A 23875-nucleotide genomic window follows, 5' to 3' on the forward strand; every position below is an offset into this window, starting at 1 on the left:
TTCAATGTGGACTGCTTAAAATAGCCATTCAGAGAGAAACTCAAGGCAGAGAAGTATCATACATAAAATCACTCATATAGAAATTAGTAATACTGCTTTCTAACTACAAGTAAAATCCAGTTAAGACAAAATTGCCTGTATTTTGTTAAATGAAAAATTTTTAAGTAAATACTGCTTGAAAAATGGGGATTGGCCAGAAATCTCTTGGTTATGTAGATGTATCTTTTAACATAGCTGTGTATTGTGAAGAACATCTGTTTAATATTAACGTGTAAAAACTTAATAATAGTAATGGTTCAGTGTAATTAGTAATATTTGGGGGTTTTTTAGCCAGTAAATCCTTCTGTAAAACAAATAATTCTTGTTTTTAAACATAATTTGTTTGTAAGATATACATGTGGTGGTATAAATTAACCTGGCAATGAGCTTAATTTGCTATACGAAACTATAGACTTAAGTTTACACCTCCTATGGATATGGCCTTCCTTTCGGCAATGCCATTTGAGAGCAGAGACAGATATATTTCTCCCACTAAGAGCTGCTTAAGCAACAGCTGGCAGTAGTTCTCTTAAAAGAAAACAAAAAAGTTTTGATCTTTAAAAGACAGTCTTTCTGAGATGAAAGTATAGAGTTTCCTTTAATCGTAGTAGACTTATCTGTAGAAATTTCCTTGGTACCAGTACGCATTAGACAAGAGTTGATCTGTAGTAGTAATTTAACCTGAAGGGAGTCCAAGTGGGGGAGAAATTATCTACTATGTTAAGAAATAATCACTCAACGTGTCATTGGATTGAGAACAGTATATGTGTAGGTCACTTAAGAATAATAAAAAAACACTTTTCCTTTCTCTTGTGATTTTGCTTTGGGGTTTTGTTTTTACTATTATTTTATGTCATACTCACTTGTTTTTTCATTATTTCTAAAACATACAAAAGGGAGATTTTGCTTTTATAGAGTCTTATTTTCAGAATCTAGGAAAAAAGTTTGAATTCTTTTCTATTTTTTATTTAACTGTTAGAAAACAATTGGGTAGATGTATTGTTTTAAACCTCTAGTATTCTCAGTGCTAATGAATTTTGATTTTATTTTTTCACTGAAATACTATTTGTCATTGAAATGTATAACCTGGGGCTAAAACTATAGGGATAACCTGGGTATAGAACATATAATGCATATTTTGATTTGAAGAGGGCTTTTAAAATAATTGTAAACATTTTTCCTTTTATATGCTCATTACTAGGTTTAGAATAAAAGTTCTCCACTTTCCTCCGTTTTTCTCCATCAGCCAACAAAAAGATATTAAGTAATAAGTAATTGAAAACTGTACCTGCATATGTGGATGTGCAAAGTTTTTAACGTCAAATCATCCTCTTGATAGCTGTAAAGTCAGCTTACTTTTCATTATTTCCCTACAACTTGTCTGAACTTAACATTACTATTCACTGTTTTATGTCATTTTAAATTTTTGTATTCTTTTTTGGAAATATATATATCATTAGTCAGGGGCAATTTTCTTCAGTCTTTGTTATGCCCAAATGGTTTTTATCTAATTTGTATTATAAGTCAACAAGATTTATATTTTCCTGTGTTTATTGTGTCAGCTATGTATAATTTACTTGATTATAGATTTTTTTATGCAAGCCTGTAAATAGTAATATTGTACTTCTTTACTATGAATAGTATACTATATATACATACTGATGTAGAAACTATGTATTTTGAATTGTATATGTTTTATTTTGACAAAGTTTCATCATTAAGTCCTAATTAACTGATAAGCTTAATAATCTTACTGTCTGTAAGTGCCTTTTCTTATGAATAAGGTAAACATGTGTTGCAGTCTTCTTATGGAACTTATTCTTTATAATACGGATCAACATAACTTCAGTTGAGTTACTGGGATTCTTTTCTGGACCTATAATCTATCTATACCAATGTTTTAAACATTAAACTTAAAACTCAGGGGGAAAAAGGTTCTTCAACTTAAGATCTTCTCTCCAGATCTCCATTCTTTGGAGTTTCCATGAGTGTGACCTGAAGAACTTGGAACCATTGAAATTCAAATGTAGGTAGGTAAGTGTTCACACCAGCGCATGCGTTGATTGCCTTATATCTCTTTGTATATGCATCTGTATTGCACCCCCTCAGTGCCTTTCTTCCTCTTCCTCCCCATAGATCATGTAGGGCCCGTGTCATCTTGATATTTTGTAATTCTGTATTTTGGTCAGTATTTGTCTGTGATGTGTGTCAGGAGCAATCTTTAAAAGTCTTCAGACATTTATGACATTGTGCTGTCTAAAGACTGTCTTTCACACATAAGTGTTTGCTATGTACAAGCCTGGGTTGCATTTTGTGAATTGTGTTTGTTGAGTTCTGATAAACTTTCTTCTGGAGTTGCTGGTTGGTATTCATTGAAGGATGCAAAAATTCTCAGTCTTGCTCTGTTACACTTTTTCAATTCTAGAGAATGTGAACTATTTCTGGTTCTAAGAATGTCTTCCAGTTAGTTTTTGATTCAAAAGTCATACTCCTGATACCATTCATAATATCATGAGAGTGTCACCTATCATCCTTTGAAGTCCATTCACAAGCTTTCTTTGGGCAATGAGAAAGGGTGATTAAACTTAATCATTTGCTTCCAGCAATAAGAATTCATACCAGTTTATTTCACACAAACCGGACCCCTACTTAACCCCACGCCTCCAAAAAAAAAAAAAAAAACCACAAAAACAAACTGTGGATAACATACTAAATTGTAACTGAAATAGGCAAACAGACCCAACCATGGAGTATTCTCTAGGCTTAAGTAGTGTTTCTACTCAAATAAGCAAACTAAGATGTTCAAGTTCTTAATGTAATTTTGCTCGTAATATCCGAACACCAAAATCTGGGGTTCCTACCATGCTTTTAATTTTTATTTCTTTTCCTGTTATTTCATCTGCCAAGCACATCACTGAATTTCAGAATCTTTATTCCATGTTCTATTTTGTTTCATTTTCCATCTCCTGTAAAAGCTAGGTAATCCTTTGGCAGTGGTTCTTAAACTTTTGGTCTCAGGACTCTTTAGACACTTAAAAATTCTTGAAGACCCTATAGAGTTTTTGTTTATAAATACGGGCTATACCTATCAATATTTACCATGCTAGAAATTAAAATGGAGACAATTTAAAAAATTACTTAATACTGCATTTAAAAATAATAACTGACATTGCCACGTGTTTTTGTGAAAAATAACTTTTCAAAATTAAAAATACAGCTGGGGCGCCTGACTGGCTCCATCTGTAGAGCATGTGACTCTTGATCTCAGGGTTATGAGTTCAAGCCCCATGCTGGATATGGAGCCTACTTGAGAAAAAAATAATAGCAAAAGTAAAAAAATTGCTGAGAAGAACAGCATTTATTTTACTGTGAATGTGTGGTGGGGAAGAACATGATGACCACCAACAGAATTCGGTGCCACTGACTAGGTTCATAATAAAGCCCCAGCAGTTTCACCCACCACTGTTTCTGCACCATTGTGCGAATATCAATACAGTGAAAAAGGCATAGATAATCTTGGATTTTTATGAAAGTAGTTTTGATTTTGTGATCCTCTGAAAGGGTTTTGGGGACCCCATTTTGAGAACCATGTTCTAGGATGCCTGCTTATCTTGAAATGAAAATTTGTATCAGTCTGTTTAAGTAAAGTTTTTTCCTCATCTGGGCCTTCATTATCCAGGAGAATGACTTGCCTACAATTGGTATGAACAGATTTTAGAGTTATTTGAGTGTAATTTTTGTTTTAGTTAGCCTCACAGGAGTGGATATAAAAGAAAGCACCCAAGTAGTCAAAAATGAGTATGCCCATTGGATGACTATATAATTTTTCTCTTTACTTGTGTGTGGTATGTGTGTTGTATGTGAGTATACAATTAATTTGGCTCCTGGGTAGCTCTAAAACACATTTTGCCAAAGCAAAGTGATTTTCATAAATTAGGGTGATTCACACCTACTGACTGCCATTGGGCTATGCTTCTTTTTCTCCTGATCTACCACAGTTTCAAATATTACTGCTTCAATTTGTATGCCAAAGATTTTATGAAACTATGCAACATTTCCTCTGTTTTTTGTCCCTCATTTCCCTGGAACCAAAATTCGTAATACCTTAAAAGCAGTCCAGTAAAGTGGTAGAGATGCCAAGTTAGGAGAATATGAAGAACATCATCCTCTAAGTGGTATTATTCTCCTGTTGAGTTATCCCCTTCATAAAATTTGTTAGTTCTCTGATGTCCCTGGACTGTTGGATGTTTATACTTGGTACCAACAGTACTGAGGGGGTGTGTGATGCTTACATATATGCAGACATATAGTGGAGTTTGACTCACACTCAATGCATGCGCTAGTGCTCACGCTTACATACCTGAAACTTAATGATTCAGCAGTTCTGCAGTATTTGAAGAGGTAGTCAAAATGAGTAAATAAATAAATGAAAGTTAAAAATACTGCTAAAGAACAAAGATCTGCAAAGGTGATCCAATACTAAAGAACTTCACTGGTAAGTAATCGAAGTAATTTCTGACTTGGAAAGCTTATTGGTGCATGATCATTATGAATACTGTAACCATAATACAAGTATTCTGCTGATAAAACACATAACACTATACCTTATAACCTAAGTAATTTGCTTATAAGATAATACAGATATTGTGAATCATCACTTGCTGAATTGTATAGTAAGAAGAAATAAGTAACATTAAAGGCATAAGAACAAATCATTTAGTTGAATATACTCTTATTCTTTCTCTTTTTAGATTTCATAATTCCATTGCAAAATTTGAAATTGTTTTAGACTATTTGAACTCTAAATGTAAACTTCCCTTTTGCCCAGGACTGTTTTCTTGTTTTGGTAATAGGCCCGCCACAATTGAACCAGATAGTATGCGTAATTACCCACTCATCAGTTTTCAGGGTGATAAGCTCTGTTGGCTGTCCCTTCATACTTTACTCTAAAAGCAGGAAAAATTGACTTGAAAGACCAACAGGCATATAATCGACTGGCATGTGAGGCAACTCAACCCGCCTTCTTGTTCTTATCTGATTATCACCCAACCACCTCCTTATCAGTTGGTTAAGAACTGGAAAGAGTGATGAAGAGATTAGTAGTCAGATTTTTAAGGGATGCTTACTCTAAGGAAAATGTGTTTGTAATAAACAGGATTTTTATCTTTAGATTCCCAATAGGTAACTAAAAAAAAATTTGGAAAAAATTGTTAGCTTGAAAATGGCATATAATTTTTAAAAGAAACAGAATTTTGAAAGCATTCTGTATCTTTGGATGAAAATTATTAATAGTTATAGTGTTTTGCATAGGCATATGAATGTTTATATCTTTCTTAGCTTATTGTAAGAGGCAGAACTTTTGATTTTCATTTGGCTTATTTACCTTCAGCTTTGCTACAGGTATTCTGCCATAATTTGTTCATGAAGAGCTATTGTGGAAATCCCAGGCCTGTTAAGTACTTTAAAACTAATTAGTTTTCGGGATGCCTGGGTGGCTCAGTTGGTTAAGCAGCTGCCTTCAGCTCAGGTCATGATCCCAGTGTCTTGGGATTGAGTCCCACATCGGGCTCCTTGCTCCGCAGGCAGCCTGCTTCTCCCTCTGCCTCTGCCTTCCACTCTGTCTGCCTGTGCTCGCTCTCACTCTCTCTCTCTCTGACAAATAAATAAATAAAATCTTAAAAAAAAAAAAAACTAATTAGTTTTCTTAGAAAATGAAGGCAAGCAGTGATGATAAAGTGTATTGATCTCATTCTCTTCACCTCAAGCCAAATTTTCCTTTCTTTACTATGATGCTTGTCACTATTATTAAAACTTCAAAAAGAAAAATATTTTAAATAACACATTTTTTCCTTATAAAACTACTTTCCTTCCTAGCAGTCATCGAAGAACATTCTGCTACAAATAAAATGATTTTTGTATATTTTATATATATTTTTCATTTTATTATAAAGCAACTTTTAAGGGATTCTAAGATTCTGTCTTCTCTTGGCCTTTGTTAACTGTTTTTTCTCTGCTTTTCGTATACTCTGCTTTCCTACAATACAGTATAATACAAATATTATTTTGTCTAACCTTTTCACATAATGATCAGTGGTAATGTTTAATTATTTATATATTTTTAAAGCTTACTCAACAAAGGTATAAGACCCTGTTGTTTTTTTAAATTTATGTTTTGACATATTATTTGAGTTCTGTTCTTTTCTAAATTTCTTTTAATCATTGAAAAGATTCAAAACTCAACTCTTGTGAACTAATGTTTTAAGATTTTTCAGACAGTTGTATGGATGGACTTAATCATGTTTTACTATAATTGAAAATGGTATTGATCTTGCAATAGGGAGAATAAGAGGTGCTTTCTTCTTACTAATGTCCATTTGATACATAAACACTTTTGTTTGTTTGTTTTTTACAGATTCCCTTCAAGCTCAGCTTATCAATATGGGTGTTATACCTACCTTAGTGAAATTATTGGGCATCCATTGCCAAAATGCAGCTCTTACAGAAATGTGTCTTGTTGCATTTGGCAACTTAGCGGAACTTGGTAAGTTCTAGTCATGAACCACAAATGTAATTAACTTTATTAATGTACTTATAATAAATTTTCCTCTAGATGTTAACAACCTGGAGATCCATTTAGATTATATTACTTTTTGAAGCAATGCCAGTACTTGCTTCATTGTTTAAAAAAAAAGTAGGTCCAATTATATCTTAGATTATATTATTTATAATTGGAGGTCCTTTGCTTCCCTCATTGTTTTATTTATCAAGGTTTGAAGTTTCCATTTGTATATTATTTAATAGAGTTGAATATTTAAAATGATTTCCACTTGACTTTAGTATTTTTACATGAGAGATGGTCTTGAAATCAAGTATTGTTTTTCCAGGACAAAAAATAAGTATTGTTAATTTATTGCATTTTATATAAATTGTTTATCAGGTAAAAAGGAACCTAACAGACTAAGGGTTCTCCCACTTTTAGAAAATCCCTAAAAATGATAGAGGACTTTTTCATAATATATTTGTAGCAGCATTAGAAAAAAATATTAGAAATCCTTGAAAATCAGAAGACAGACAGAAACAGACCAATACTGGAAACACAGCCCGGTCACAACAGAGAAGAGGATTGATGCCATCAGCATCCTTGTCTCTTTTCTCTGTTTTGTTTTTCTCTGTATCATTAATAGTACTCTCTTCTTTCTGACCTTCCTTCCTGTGATTCTTATAAAGTTAGAATGCCTGGTCTGAATCTACCCCACAACCATGTTCATAATAAATTTTGTATAATGGAGACAGTGAAACCAAATGATGTTTTGTCATAACTAAATATAATAGCTAAAACAAACAAATTAATTCTGTTAATTATACCCACTTTATAAATAAATAAATAAATAAAAGCACCAGGACTCTGACCTGGTATATCAAGTTCTGACCTAAATATCAAGTTCCATACATTTGTATTACATGCTTCTGAATATGACATATTAGTATATGCTAAAGTTATTTTTAGTCAAATTTATTAATAAAAATGTTAAACAAATTTTTGTGGTTTTGCTCACAAAAGATACAAAGGCAAAATATAGAATAAGTATAATCCATTACAGAATTGGGGACAAAAAAAGGAAAGTGTACTTCTGTCTTTTTGTTTTCTTTGAGTCCTAGTTTATAGGACTTCCTTTTTATTTGGCTCCAAAATCTTTTATAATGAAAATTCCTGCTTAATATATTAGGATTTAGTGTATAGAAGTGTTAGAATAAAAACTTGTATTTAATTTCACTTCTTTCTGGAAACTAAAACTACAGTAAAGGGATACTTTTATAAAGACTTAAATCCACAAGGAGAGGGGAAGAGAAAAAAGGAGAGGAGATGACACAAAAGTATTTTAGGACCTGGGAAGAAAGACAAACAATAAATAATTTAGCAAAACTTTTGATGTATAGTTCCTAGATTAGAAAGCCAAGAAGTAACCAATTTGTTCTTTGGAATCTTCAGAAGGATCAGAATTTGGTGTTATTAAAATATCATTCCCTTTCCTTACTTTACTTCTTTTTTATTTTATTTTACCCAAAATGTGTTTATTGAGATAGTTTCCCACTCATCTGATTCAGGGTGCTTTAGTGCTCCTTTGCATCTTTCTTTTTTTTTTTTAAATATTTTATTTATTTATTTGACAGACAAAGATCTCAGGTAGGTGGAGAGGCAGGCAGAGAGAGAGGAGCAAGCAGGCTCTCGAGCAGAGAGCCCAATGCAGGGCTCGATCCCAGGACCCTGGGGTCATGACCTGAGCCAAAGGCAGAGGCTTTCACCCACTGAGCTATGCAGGTGCCCCTCGCATCTTTCTTTAAAACTTGCTTTTCCTGCTATAGGCTGGCAGAGGACAGTGGAGGCCCCAACCCACAAAACTACCCCTTGCACATGGCCAAAGATGTGATTTTATAGCATCCTGGGCACTTGACATCCATGAAGTAGGGGTTGAGGCTCTGCATAAAACATTCCTTGTGCTTCCCCTTCTCCTCTTCCGGGACAAGTGGAAGAGGTCCTTCGTAAGGGGCGTGTTCTCATGGGGAGTTCACTACTGCCAGAAAGCCCCTTTCCACACTTCATAGTAACTACCCCTTCCCATGTAAACAAAGGTTGTATATATTCTTTAGAAAGGCTGCAAACAGGGGCGCCTGGGTGGCTCAGTGGGTTAAGCCGCTGCCTTCGGCTCAGGTCATGATCTCAGGATCCTGGGATCGAGTCCCGCATCGGGCTCTCTGCTCAGCAGGGAGCCTGCTTCCTCCTCTCTCTCTCTCTGCCTGCCTCTCTGCCTACTTGTGATCTCTCTCTGTCAAATAAATAAATAAAATCTTTAAAAAAAAAAAAAAAAAGAAAGGCTGCAAACAGAAAACTTATAGTCTGGGGACATCAGACTAACTTGAAGTAACAGGTACCAGAGTACCATTCCAAAAATAGTTTAAGTGAAAATACTGAGAACCCCAATGTTATTATCCCATTTGTTCTGTAGAACGTCAAGATATTTATACAAAAAGGCCATCAGACTGCCCTTACAGATAATCTTGTAGTTCAGAAGACTGCTTATGCTCATAGCTCCTAATTGGTTTTTAAATCCCAATTTCTTCTTCTTTTTTTTTTTAATCATGATGAATATACTCTAATCCTCCTTCCCTATTTCCCACATCCCCCAACCCACCTCCCCTCTGGTAACCATTAGCTTGTTCTCTATAGTTAAGAGTCTGTTTCTTGGTTTGTCTCTCTTTTTTCTTTTTTTCCCTGTTCCTTGGTTTTGTTTCTTAAATTTCACGTATGAGTGAGATTGTGTGGCATTTGACTTTCTCTGACTGACTGACTGCATTTAGCATAATACTCTCTAATTCCATCCATGTCATTGCAAAGACAACAAGGCAAGATTTCATTCCCTTTTATGACTGAATAATATTCTGTTGTAAATATATACCATTTGCTCTTTATCCATTCATCTATTGATAGAAACTTGGGCTCTTTCCATAGTTTGGCTATTATAAATAAGGCTGCAGTAAACATAGGGGTGAATGTATCCTTCTGAGTTAGTGTTTTTGTGTTTTGGGGGTAAATACCCAGTAGTGTGATTCCTGAATTGTAGGGTAGTTCTGTGTTTAATTTTTTTGAGGAAGCTCCATACTGGTTTTCACAATGGCTGCACCAATTTGCATTCCCACAAATAATGCAAGAGTGTTCCCCTTTCTCTGTATCCTCACCAATACTTCTTTCTTGTGTTTTCAATTTTAGCCTTTCTGATAGGTGTAAGGCAGTATCTTATTATAGTTTTGATTTGCATTTCTTGAGCATCTTATCATGTGTCTGTTAGCCATCTGTATGTCTTTTTTGGAGAAATACGTGTTTGGGTCTTCTTCCAATTTTTAATTGGATTATTTGTCTTGAGTATTACATTGTATCATTCTTTTTATATTATAGATACTAACCCTTCATTGGATATTATTTCCTCCTTTGTCAAAGATCAATTGACCATATAATTGTGGGTTTATTTCTGGGTTTTCTGTTCTATTCCATTGATCTGTGTGTCTGTTTTTATGCTAGTACCATACTGTTTTAAATATTACCGCTTTGCAATATGACTTGAAGTCTGAGATTTTGATACCTCTAGTTTTTATTTTTCAAGATTGCTTTGGCTATTCAAGGTCTTCTGTGATTCCATAAAAATTTTAAGATTGTTCTAGTTCCATGAAAAAATACTTTTGATGTTTTGATAGGGATTGCATTAAACCTATAGGTTGCTTTGGGTCATATAGACATTTTAACAGTATTTGTTTTTCTAACCCATGAGCATGGAATGTTTTTCCATTTCTTGAATTGTCTGGAATTTCTTTCATCAGTGTTTTATAGTTTTCAGAATACGGGTCCTTCACCTCTTTAATTAAGTTTATGCCTAGATATTCTATTTTTGATAATCATAAATGGGATTATTTTCTTGATTTTACTTTCTCCTGCTTCATTATTAGCGTATAGTAATACAACAGATTTCTGTACATTGATCTTGTATTCTCCTACTTTACTGAATTCATTTATCAGTTCTAGTAGTTTTTTGGTGGAGTCTTTAGGGATTTCTGTGTATAATATAATGTCATCTGCAAATACTAAGAGTTTTATGTCTTCCTTACCAATTTGGTTGCCTTTTATTGTTTTATGCTGTCTAATCGCTGTGGCTAGGACTTCCAGTACTGTGTTGAGTAGAAAGAAGTCTCGAGAGTGGTATCCTTGACTTTTTCCTGACCTTAGGAGAAAAGCTTTCAGTTTTGCAACCATTGAGTATAGTGTTGGCTGTGGGTGTTTCATATAAGGCCTTTATTATGTTGAGATAGATTCCTTCTAGAGCTACTTTGTTGAGGGTTTTTAAAATGATTGGATGTCTTTCTTTGTCAAATGCTTTTTCTGCTTCTATTAAAGTGATATGGTTTTTATTCTTTTATTAATGTGATGTATCACATTGATTGTTTTGAAAATACTGAACCACAGTTGCATCCCAGGAAAAACTCATTTGATTCTGGTGTATGAGTTTTTTAATGTATTGTTGAATTCAGTTTGTTAATATTTTGTTGATGATTTTGCATCTATATTCATGAGAAATATTAACCTGTAGTTTTCTTTTCTTGTAGTGTCTTTATCTAGTTTTGGTATCAGGGTGATTGAATTTGGAAGATTTGCTTCCTCTTGTATTTTTTTGAATAGTTTGAGAAGAGTGGATATTAACTCTTCTTTAAATGTTTGGTGGAAATCAACTGTGGAACCCTCTGATCCTGGACTTTTGTTTCTTGGAAGTTTTTTGATTGCTGATTTAATTTCATTGCTGGTACTTGGTCTGTCCAAATTATCTCTTTCTTCCTCCTTAGTTTTGTAGGTTATTTATTTCTAGGAATTTACCCATTTGTCCTATGTTGTGCAATTTGTTAGTATTTGGGCCCTCTTTTTTTTTTTTAATGAGTCTTCCTAGAGGTTTGTCAATTCGATTGATCTTTTCAAAGAACCACATCCTGGTTTCATCTATCAGTTTATTGTTTTTTGGTTTCTATATCATTTCCTTCTGCTCTAGTCTTTATTACTTCCTTCCTTTTGTTGAGTTTGGCTTTTGTTTGTTCTTCTTTTTCTAGCTCCTTTAGGTGTAAGGTTAGGGTTTTTGTTTTGAGATTTTTTTTTTTCTTCTTGAGGTAGGCTGTATTGCTGTAAACTTCCTTCTTAGAACCACTTTTGCTGTATCCCAACGACTTGGGACCATTGTGTTTTCATTCTCATTTTTTTTTTCATGTAATTTTTAATTTCTTCTTTGATTTTTGGTAGACCCATTCATTACTTACTAGGATGTTATTTAACCTCTATGTATTTGTGCTCTTTCCAGATTTCTTCTTATGATTGAATTCTAATTTCGTAAGATTGTGGTCAGAAAAGATGCATGGTGGGGCATCAGGTTAAGGATCTGCCTTCAGCTCAGGTCATGATCTCAGAGTACTGGGATCCATGTCGGGCTCCCTACTCAGCAGGGAGTCTGCTGCTCCCTCTCCTTCTGCCCCCTGCCCCCATCCCCCCGCTCATCCTCACTCTCCCTCTCTCTTTCTCTCAAATAAATAAATAAAATCCTTTTTAAAAAAAGAGAGAGACGTGCATCGTATGACCTCGTTTTTTGTTTTTTTTTTTTTTTTTTTAATTTACTGGGACTTGTTTTGTGGCCTAATATGTGATCTGTTCTGGAAAATGTTCCATGTGCACTTGAATGTAGATGCCGAAGTGTTCTGAATTTGCCTATTAAATCCAGTGTGTTATTCAAAGCCATTCCCTTCTTGTTGATTTTGTGTTTGGATGGTCTGTCCATTGATGTAAGTGAGATATTAAAGTCCCTTGCTGTTATTTTATTACCGTTGATTTGTTATGAACTGTTTTATGTATTTGAGTACTTCCATGTTGGGTGCATAAATATTTATAGTTGTTATTTCCTCTTATTAGATTGCCCCTTTATTATATAGTATCCTTGTCTTTTGTCACAGTCTTTGTTGTAAAGTCTATTTTGTCCAATATAAGTACTGCTATTCCAGCTTTCTTTTGGAATCCATTGCATGAAAAATGTTTCTCCATCCCCTCACTTTCAATCTGCAGGTGTGTTTTGGTCTGAAATGAGTCTCTTGTAAGCAGCACATGGATGGGTCTTGTTTTTTTATCCATTCCTTTACCCTGTGTCCTTTCATTGGAGCATTAAGTCCATTTGCATTCAAAGTAATTATTGATAGATACGTATTTATTGCCATTTTGTTACCCTTTTGTGGTTGTTGCTTTAGATTCTCTCCGGTCCTTTCTTTTTTTCTCTTTCATAGTTTGTTGGCTTTTTTTAGTGCTATACTTGGATTCCTTTGTTTTTTTTTTTTTTTTTTCATATCTATTATTGGTTTTTGATTTGTGGTTACCATTAGGTTTGTGTATAATGTCTTCTGTGTATAGCAGTCTATATAAGTTGATGGTTATGTAAGTTTGAGTCCATTCTTTTACTTCTCCCCCTACACACACAATTTTAGTATATGGTATCATACTTGAATCCTTTTGTTTTATGAATCCCTCGACTGATTTTTACAGAAATATTTTTTATTGATTTTGTGCTTTTTACTTCCTATATTCTCACTTGTGGTCTTTTGTTTTTCACCCAATGAGTCTCTCTTAATATTGTTTGTAAGGCTGAATTAGTGGTCATGTACTCTTTGAGAAAATTTTTATCTCTCTATTCTGAATGATACCCTTGTTAAGAGTATTCCTGGCTACAGATTTTCCCCTTACAGTACTTTGTATGTATTATGTCACTCCCTTCTGGCATATGAAGTTTCTGCTGAAAAATCCACTTGTATGTAACTATCTTCTTTTCACTTGCTGCTTTAAAATTTTTTTCCTTATATTACCTTTTGCCATTTTTATTATTAATGTCTTGGTGTGAACTTCTTTGGGTTGAATTTTTCAGCTGATCTCTGTGCCTCCTTGATCTGGATATCTCATTTCCTTCCCCAATGAGGGAAGTTTTCAGCTATTATTTCTTCAGAAAAATTTTCTGCGCCTTTATCTCTCTTGTTTTTCTGAGTTCCCTATCATGTGGATGTTGTTATGCTTGATGGAGTCACTAAGTTCCCTCAGACTATTCTCAGTTTGCATAATTTTCTTTCCTTTGTTCAGTTTGGTTACTGTCCATTACTCTGTCTTCTAGGGTGTTCATTTCTCTGCTTCATCTAACCTGCTATTTATTCCATCAAGTGTATTTTTAATTTCATTTATTGTGTTCTTGATCTCTGATTGGTTCTTTTTCATCTCTATGTTAAAGGTCTTAACTGATGTCCTCCACTCTTTTCTCCAGTCCATGGAATATCTTTATGATCATTACTTTAAATTCTCTACCAGGTGTAGTACTTATATCTGTTTTTGCTTTGTTCTCCTACTGTGGCTTAATAATGTTCCTTTGTTTCAGAGATGTTTCTCCATCTCATTTTATCTTTCTGTGTCTTTTTCTGTGTGTTAGGAAAGTTAGCTACTTCTCTTGTTCTTAACAATAATAGTCTTATGAAGAAGAGGTCCTGTAGTGCCCTGCAGTGTCCCCTGTTCCCCAGGGCCTGGCACTTGAGGAACAGTCTCTTATATGTGTTGCATGTGCTATGCTGTTGAGTCTTGGCTTCTTTTTCCTTCAGTGTTTATCTGCAGGGGCTCTTGCTCTACTCTCTGCACCTAGGTGTATGGTGGTCTTCTTGTAGAACTAGAACTGCCCCTGCCAAGACCAAGGCCCCACAAAATGGGCAGGTCAGGAGATACGGTATTGGCAAGGTTTGCACTGGTCTTTTGGGGAGAAGGATGGGGGGTGGACAGCACTGGGACTGAGGTGAGCGTGACTGGGAAAGGTAGATTGCCAAAGTGTGGGGAGAAGGGAGTGCTTAATGCAACCAAGTTAGATAAGGAGTGTGGATACCAGCCTGATTCCACAGGTGGCCATTCTTTATACTGTCAGGGGAAGAGGGAAATGGTACCTGCCAGCTCCTTTGTTCCTGGAGGAGTCTTCCTGTGATCCTTGTCTCTCCTAGCTGTGCTGTGAGATGAGCAAATTATTCCTCCTCCTGTCTGTCCCCTAGCATTTTTCAAACTGCTGGTTTTATACTGTAACTACATAGTCTGTTTGCCATGCCATCTCTTTAAAGGCAGGAAGTCCACTTCCTAATGCCTTCTGGGCTCTCCCAGAGTTGAGCCCTTGATTTTTAAGACTCCAGGCTTTAAGTCCCACTGGTTTTAAGAATTTAAAAATTAGGCCCCTCTCACTCTCAGAGGTAAATATTGTAAAGATTCTTCCTCCCTGTTTATGGGCTCCTTGGTGTGAAAGTCTGTTTTCTCCCCTTCACTGCACCATTGACTCCTCCCCTCTGTGGGCAGCCACAGTTTGTTTCACTCCCATACCACCTTCCTACCTTCTTTGATGTGAGTTCTTCCCTGCCTTTAGTTGTAGAGTTTGTTCTGCCAGTCTTCAGGTCATTTCCTGGGTTATTTATGCTGATGTGGGTATTATCTGGTTGTATCCATTGGACAGGGCAAGGTTAGGGCCTTCTTACTCTACCATCTTTTCAGTCAACTTAAATCCTAATTTTTAATCAACATATAGACAATTAGAGAGGTAAAGATAGCTTCTAACATGAAAGGTAATGAAATAAGTAGAAGAAATAATTTGGAGGAAATAGAAACCATGAAGGGTAAGGAAAAAAGGGCAAATATACTCTGGTAAGTGAGAAAAAAAAAATACTGGGAATGTGAAACTGTAAGAGAATGCTAATAGGATGCTATTTTTAAAGAAAGAGGAGCAGAAGAAAAAACCTTGACCATTAAAAGCAGAATAGCTAAAGTGAAAGACAGTTGTTTTGGAGAAATAATTGCAGAAGTAAAGCAGAAAAACAAGAGGATAGAAAATACCGATAAAGAGAATTAGGCCAAAAGTTTTAGAAATAGATAAACAGACCATTGCTAAATAACTTAAGTATCACAGAACTAAAGTACATAATTTTCCATGATTTGGTCTGTCAAATGCCTAGTTTAATGGATGAAAATAGACCCAGATCGTGGCATCTCTATTTGAAATTTTATTTTTTTTTTAAAGATTTTTATTTATTTATTTGACAAAGATCACAGTAGGCAGAGACGCAGGCAGAGAGAGAGGAGGAAGCTGGCTTCCCGCTGAGCAGAGAGCCCCATGCTCTATCCCAGGACCCTGGGATCATGACCTGAGCTGAAGGCAGAGGCTTTAACCCACTGAGCCACCCAGGCGCCCCCTGTTGGAAATTTTAAAATGGGACAAAGAACATCTTAGAAATTTAAGAGGACAAAAAGTTGCATACAAAATACTATGAATATGTAGACATTAGATGTCTCAAAACACTGGCAACCAGAAGAAGATAAAGTACTGCCTTCAAAAATTGGAGAGAAAATGATTTCCAATGTAGAATTTTATACCCAAACTGTCAAACAAGTGTGAAGTTATAATAAAGACATTAGCAAACATGAGCATTTCAGAAAATTACTATCCTACATACCTTTCCTCTGGAAGCCACTGTGAGATGTGTTCCACCAAAGCAAGGAGTTTAAATTAAGAAAGAAGACTACATAGCAATCAGGAGACAAGAGATCCAACAGGAAAAGAGGAATTCCTATTAGGATAGTGACTCAAGGGCCCCAAATGGCCTATTTTCAAAGAGCACCTAGTCCAGATTGGAACAAATCAGAGGCTGCTTGAGTTGGGGTTGGGGAAATTCTTGGAGGAGATGAAATTGAATGATTACCTAAAGTGAGCTTCTTAAGAGAAGATTAGTCGATCAACAGTTTGGAGTTTGGAGCTGAATTAATGATAAGTACATAGAAAACTAAGCAAATGAAAAAAAAATAACCAAGTACATAGAAAACGAAGCAAATGAAAAAAAAATAATCCCAAAGGAACAAAAAATAATTCGTAGCTAATACACATCGTCCTTGCCCTCAAGGAGCTTATGGCTTAGTGGGTGAGATGGAAAAATTTTAAATTTATAAACAATCATATAATTATAAATTGTGATAATTGCTAGTATGAGAAAATAATGGAATGAGGTAAGAGCCTAATTTAAATTAGAGGCACAAACTCTAGGTGGGATAAAGCATTTGCAGACAGTCAGGATTTTAAAATATTTGTCTCTTGTATGTAGTATTATAAGAAGTGTATTTGGAAGCTGCTGGAGGATGCTTATACCAAATTGAAACAAGTGAAGGCAAAAGGATATAGATAATAGAGTACCTAATACTGGAAGGAAAAGAAAGTATCTATTAAGATAATGATAAAAAAAAATTCTAGGATATCACCTGTGCCCCCAAACAGAGAGTAATAAATCTAGATTGGATTTGGTCAGAATTCTCTGAAAATTCTGGATAAATTTTTAGGACTTCTGAGGCAGCAAAAGAAATTAAGAAGATAATGGAGAGAAATGGAATGGATTCCATTTGTGTTTTTGGAGGCAGATTGGTAGAGTTTGGTAATTCACTGGAGGTAAAGTTGAATGAGAACAAGTGAGCAATGACTGCTAGGTTTCTACCCGTGTAGATGGATAGATGAACTGTTCATTTAACAACTAAAGGAAGTAAAGGAACTCTGGAAGAAATACAGATTTCAGGTAGTACCAAAAGTCCTAATTTTATTTATTTATTTATTTATTTATTTATTTTTAAAGATTTTATTTATTTATTCGACAGAGAGAGATCACAAGTAGGCAGAGAGGAAGGCAGAGAGAGAGGAGGAAGCAGGCTCCCTGCTGAGCAGAGAGCCCAATGCGGGACTCGATCCCAGGACCCTGAGATCATGACCTGAGCCGAAGGCAGCGGCTTAACCCACTGAGCCACCCAGGCGCCCAAAAGTCCTAATTTTAGACATTGAGTCTGGATAGTAGAGGGGGATATTCACATGGAGATGTCAGGTGGCCAGTTAAATGAGTAGCCTGAAGTGTAAAAGAGGGTTAGAGATAGGATTGTATAAGTATCAATATACAGGTACTGTTTAGTTGCTGTGGAAGAGAATTAGATTGTCTGGGATGAGAGGACCAAAAAGATAAGAAAAAAAAAAGGATCAAGTCCCAAGGAACTGGAATTTATAGAGGTTTGACAGAAGAGAAGGAGCAGGTGGGCCAAAATTAGTTTGAAGTGGGTTTAAAAGCAAATGCGAGTTCAGAAAGTAGAGACAGTATATGTAGATGCTATCAAGAAACTAGTTTGTGAAACTGAACAGAGATTGGATGGTAGTTGAAGAAAAGTAAAGTAGAAGATGGTTGTTTTTCTTTTTTTTAAAGGTTATTTGAGAGAACATACATGTGTGAGTGGGAGGAGGGGAAGAAGGAGAGAATCTAAAGGCAGTCACCCTGCTGAGCATGGATCTCGTTTCAGGGCGGGGGCAGTGGGGAGGGCGCTCAGTCCCACAACCATGAGATCATGACTGGAGCCAAAACCAAGATTTGGAGTCTCAACCAACAGAACCACCCAGGTGCCCCGAGAAAGCTATTTTTAAGATTGCTTTTTTCTGTGAGAAATATGAGAGCATATTTAAATGCTGATGGTGGGTCTCTGGAGTGAGGAGAGATCAGAATGCTAAAGAGGTAGGAGAGAATGAGACCCCAAGTACATGTGAAGAATTGACCTTTAATAGTAGGCATGTCAGGACCAGCACAAGAACATACCGTTTTAATGATCTAAATGTAATGATGATAAGTCATCTTTACTTCAGCCATGTAAAATGCAGTCTGTTATGAGCAGTTTTTCTTCTTTGACTAAAAGCCTTGAAACTATGAATTTATAACTTAGTAATTTAATTGTTGCTATGGTTACCTATACATTATGCTAGTGAACATTTTTTATAGACTTGAATAAAACTGGGTTGAAATGCTTTCTTTAAAGCCATTTTTCTTTTCAGGAGTATGTAAGATGTATCTGATAGTTCCTGTACTTGAGGAGTATTTGTATTTATCAGTAATGGTACAAAATGAGCATGAATTGAAAGTAATAAAAAACAACTTCTGCATTTAATTTTGTGTGTTTACTCTAAGATTACCTCTCCTGTTTTGCAGAGTCAAGTAAAGAACAGTTTGCCAGTACGAACATTGCTGAAGAGCTGGTAAAACTCTTCAAGAAACAAATAGAACATGATAAAAGGGAAATGATTTTTGAAGTTCTTGCTCCATTGGCGGAAAATGGTGAGAAAATAAATGCATCTCTGGATTTTTTTTTTAATCATATATGCTTTTTCCATTTTTCCTAATATTACTTAGTTGCCAGCTATTTAACTCAAAAGTCTTCTTTATTAATGACGTGATGTTTTATTTGGGTATCTGTAACTTCAGCTACTTATCTACTCTGTAACTATATCTCCATTTGCCAAAACTACTTTCCAAGTTTCTTTGATTATAAAATCTTGGCAAAAACATGATTCTGTGGCTTACACATTTTTATGCCTATCTGGAAAAGGCACCTAAGGGCTGAACTTCACTTATGAAGCCTTGTAAGGCAAAAGGACAGTGTGGACACTGGTAAAACTATTCCCATTTTTGGTAAAAAATCTAAAGGGATACACCATAGGAATAAGAGTGAACCAGAGTAAACATAGCATCCCATATAAATAATTTTTCAAATAACAATGTCTAGCACATAATCAGTAAGGATGATAATGGAATGAGGTGGTGTAAGATAGTGTAAGCAAGAACCAGCACAAAGAACAGGCAACAACAGCAAATCTCCAAATACTGGAATTATTAGACATTGACTCAATGTAGGTGTGCTTACTATATTCAGAGAGCTCAAAGGAACCTCGAAAAGTTTAGAAGGAAACTAGAAACTATAAAAAGTGACATAGCAGATTTGAAAAACAATTGGAAATTCCTGAATTGAAAAAAATATAATCCAAAATAAGAACCTAATAGATGGATTTAAATTAAATATAGTCATCTTAGAGAACCAGTGAACTGGAAGACAGATGGGAAGAAAATCCAGAATGAAGTATAAAGAGAGAAAAAATAATCAATATACACAAAAAGAGAATAAGAAATACAAAGGGTACAGTGAGAGGCTCTCAGCTCTCACGTATATTACTTGTGGTAATTACTTGTGGTGAGGGAAGCAGAGGCAATATTTTTAAAAATTTTGACAGAATTTGGCAGAAATTATTAATGTAAGATAACAAATATTCAAAAACCCAAAGGAATCAAAACCTGATAAAAAGAAATCTGTATATCGATACAGTATCTGGAAACTAATGACAAAAATCTTAAAAACAGCCAGGAAAAAAACTGATCATCTTAAAAAGGATGACAGTTTGGCTGATTGCTTATCTTTCAGCGTAATAATGAAATCCAGATGACGATGAAACATCTTCCACATGCTGGGGGAAAAAAAGTGCCAACCTAGAATTCTACACCCCATGAAAACATCCTTCAAAACTAAAGGCAAGGGGCGCCTGGGTGGCTCAGTGGGTTAAGCCGCTGCCTTCGGCTCAGGTCATGATCTCGGGGTCCTGGGATCGAGTCCCGCATCGGGCTCTCTGCTCAGCAGGGAGCCTGCTTCCCTCTCTGTCTCTCTGCCTGCCTCTCCATCTACTTGTGATTTCTCTCTGTCAAATAAATAAATAAAATCTTTAAAAAAAAAAAAAAAAAAACTAAAGGCAAGGGCGCCTGGGTGGCTCAGTTACTTAAGCGTCTGCCTTCAGGTCAGATCATGATCCCAGGGTCCTAGAATCGAGCCCCTAGTTGAGGCTCCCTGTAGGGAGCCTGCTTCTCCCTCTCCCTTTGCCTACTGCCCGCCCCTGACCCTCATTTGTGCTCTCTCTATTTCTCTCTCTGTCAAATAAATTAAAATTTAAAAAAAAACAAACACTAAAGGCAAAATTAAAAGATATTTTCAGAGTAAAAACTGAGAAGGTTCACCAACTTTTAAGGTGATTACTAAAATAATTTTTGAAAACAATGTGTAACTGCCAAACTAATGGAAAGATTTATGGAAAGTTTTTTTTAAGCACACCTTCAAAATAACAGAAGAGAGGAGAGAAAAAGGAACATGGAACAGGGGGTACAAATAGGGCATACAAAATATACTAGGTTTAAGTCCTAATTTTTCAGTAATTATATTAAATGCATTTGACCTAAATCCTTCAATTAAGAGACCAATTGTCAAGTGAATTTTTAAAAATCAAGTATGCTTTTTAAAACTTGTTAAATATAAGGAGATTTAAAAGTATTTAAGAGAAATACTCTTAAGGAGTATTTAAAAGTATTTGAGAATAAAAGTATTTAAAAAAATTAAAAAAATAATCAAATCAAAAAAATAAAAATCACTCAGGAGAGCGTGGGTGGCTGTCAGTTGAGCATCTGGTTCTTGATTTTGGGTCAGGTCATGATCTTGTGTTCTGGGATGAGCCCCACATCAGGCTCCATGCTCAGTGGGGAGTCTGCTGCTCTCCCTCTGATCTCCTTTATTCCCTTCCTTTCCCCGCTTCTACTTCCATGGGCACGTACTCTCTCTCTAAAATAAATATATCTGCATAAGTAAATAAACCATTCAAACTTTAAGAAGGCTGAGATAGTTATATTTAATATCAGATTAAAAAAAACTTAAAATTAAAAGACTTAATAGAGGTAGGGTGATAACAGTTCTGATTCACCTGGGAGCTGTAAGTATACGTTACCTCAAAACATAGGAAGCAGAAATACTCAGAATTATGGAGAGAAATAGACAAGTCCATAAATATCGTGGGAGTTTTTAATACCTCTTTTTTAGTAACTGATACAACAAGCAGATAAAAAAACAACAAAAAGATTATAGACAGGATAACATGATTAAGAAAATTGATTTAACAGACATATTGTGGAATACTGCACTCAGCTACAGGGCCCTTTCTTTTCAAGTACACATGAAATATATAATACACGTATAGTCATGAAAAAGTTTTATATTGATGTAGTATTAGGCTGAGTGAAATAAATCAATCAGAGAAAGGTAAATATGGTTTCACTTATATATGGTTCACTTATATGGTTTCACTCATATATGGAATTTAAGAAACAAGAGATAAACTTAGGGGAAAGGAAGGAAAAATAAAATAAGTTGAAATCAGAGAGGGAGACAAACCATAAGAGACTTAACTATAGGAAACAAACAGGGTTGCTGGTGGGGGGATGGGGTAACTGGGTGATGGACATTGAGGATGCTAATGTGACGTAATGAGCACTGGGTGTAATATGCAACTGGTGAATTATTGAACTTTACCTCTGAAACTAATGATATGCTATATGTTTAATTGAATTTTTAAAAGCTAATAAAAAAAGAAAAAAGTTTTACCCTATTTCAAAGGGTTGCAACCTTATGGAGTATGTGTTCTTACTTAAGTGAATTGTCTAATAAAAAGATAACTAGGAAATCCCTTTATATTTAGATATTAAAAAATATATTTCTAGTACCTCGAAGGTCAAAGGAGAATTATGACGGAAATTGGAAATACTTCTTTTTTGAAGATTTTCATTTGAGAGAGTATATGCACAAGTGCATGCACAAGTGGAAGGAAGAAAGAATCTCAAGTTTGATCTCAGGGCATGATCTCACGACCCAAAAATCATGACCTGTGCTGAAACCAAGAGTCAAATGCTCAACCAAATAAGCCACCAAGGCACCCTGGAAATTAGAAAATTTTCTAATAATGAAAACAGTACTGTATCTTAAATCTTATGTGGTATAGGTGATAAAGCCATACTTAGAGGCAAGGAAATCTAAAGAGCTGAGATTAATAAAATAGAAAATACATAATGCAACATAAGCATATAATCACCAAGGTTGAGTCTGAGAGACTAAATAAAAACTGGTAAATCACTAATAAGATTTGTCAAGAAAAGAAAACTTTATTCTGATGAAACTGTAGTAATTAAAAGACAATGTGGTATTGGTACAACGATGGATGAGAAGACCAGGATACCTAAAAACAGATGGATGCATTAATAAGTACTTATTTTATTAGGAGAAAAGAACAAGTTGTCAGTGCAAAACAGTACAGAAAGAACAGTCTTTTCAATGAACAGTGCTGGGAATATGGGAAAAAAATACAAATGAAGACGCTATGTACACCCATATTTCATACTGTATTTAAAAAGTTTAGGTAGATAATTACCTGAATGGGAAAGTAAAAACCAGAAAACATACCTTTAAAATGTAAGATAGAAGAATATTGTTATGGCCTTGGAGTTATAAAGAATTTTCTTAGGCCACAGAAATCTCTGGCTATAAAGGAAAAGATAGATAAATTTGGCTAAAACTTCTAATGAAAATCAAAGACACCAAAAGCACCATTAAGAGTGAAAAGCACCACAGTGTGTGAGAAGATATCTACAACACACATAATCAATAGAATGTGTACAACTTATAAAAACTCCCACAGATCATTAAGAAAAATGTAGAAAGCCAGAGGGAAAACATAAAAGATTTAAATAGGCACTTGACAAAAGATAAAGTCCAAATGGCTAATAAACACATGAAAATATGCTTAACTCATTAGTAATGGGGATGCAGAATGGAACACTACATACCCATTGGAAAGTCTAATAATGTTGATAAGGGTGTGGAGTGGTGGGAACTCAGTAAGTGCTGGTGGGTGTGTAAATTGGTACAATTTGGAAAACAAGTTCAAGATTGTATTCTGTGTGATTGAGCAATTTTGCTCTTAGAATATAGCCAGAAACATGTACATGTCCACCAGGAACCACTACAGAAATGTTCTTAGCTTTATCTATAACAAAGGAAAAATTAGAAACAACTCCTATCCATTAACAACAGAATAATGAATATATGACTCATATAATGGAAAAAATTATACTTAGGAAAAGAAATGAAGACAACTTTAACAGTAGTTAGATGAATCTTAAAAACATTGATAGAGGGCGCCTGGGTGGCTCAGTGGGTTGGGCCGCTGCCTTCGGCTCAGGCCATGATCTCAGGGTCCTGAGATCAAGTCCCGCATGGGGCTCTCTGCTCAGCAGGGAGCCTGCTTCCTCCTCTCTCTCTCTCTGCCTGCCTCTCTGCCTACTTGTGATCTCTCTCTGTCAAATAAATAAAAATAAAAAATCTTTAAAAAAAAAAAAAACATTGATAGAAAAAAGCCAACGCTACAGGACACCTGGGTGGCTCAGTCAGTTGAGCAGGGGCCTTCAGCTCTGATCATGATCCCAGGGTCCTGGGATTGAGCCCTGCATTGGGATCCCTGCTCAGTGGAGAGCCTGCTTCTCCCTTTCCCTCTGCCTACTGCTC

At 35.3% G+C, this 23875-nt stretch overlaps 1 protein-coding gene across 11 annotated transcripts in view; it reads left to right on the forward strand.

Annotated features, from left to right (window-relative positions):
- The window catches only part of RAP1GDS1 (Rap1 GTPase-GDP dissociation stimulator 1), a 153997-nt gene that overhangs the window by 106983 nt on the left and 23139 nt on the right, over positions 1-23875 (forward strand). For all 11 annotated transcript variants that reach the window (XM_032332949.1, XM_032332958.1, XM_032332953.1 and 8 more), the window contains 2 exons: positions 6452-6580; positions 18664-18789. In XM_032332949.1, the coding sequence (XP_032188840.1) occupies positions 6452-6580; positions 18664-18789 (255 nt within the window). The remainder of the gene's footprint in view (positions 1-6451; positions 6581-18663; positions 18790-23875) is intronic.

Source organism: Mustela erminea, chromosome 2, assembly GCF_009829155.1.
Source record: "Mustela erminea isolate mMusErm1 chromosome 2, mMusErm1.Pri, whole genome shotgun sequence".
Lineage (NCBI taxonomy): Eukaryota > Metazoa > Chordata > Mammalia > Carnivora > Mustelidae > Mustela > Mustela erminea.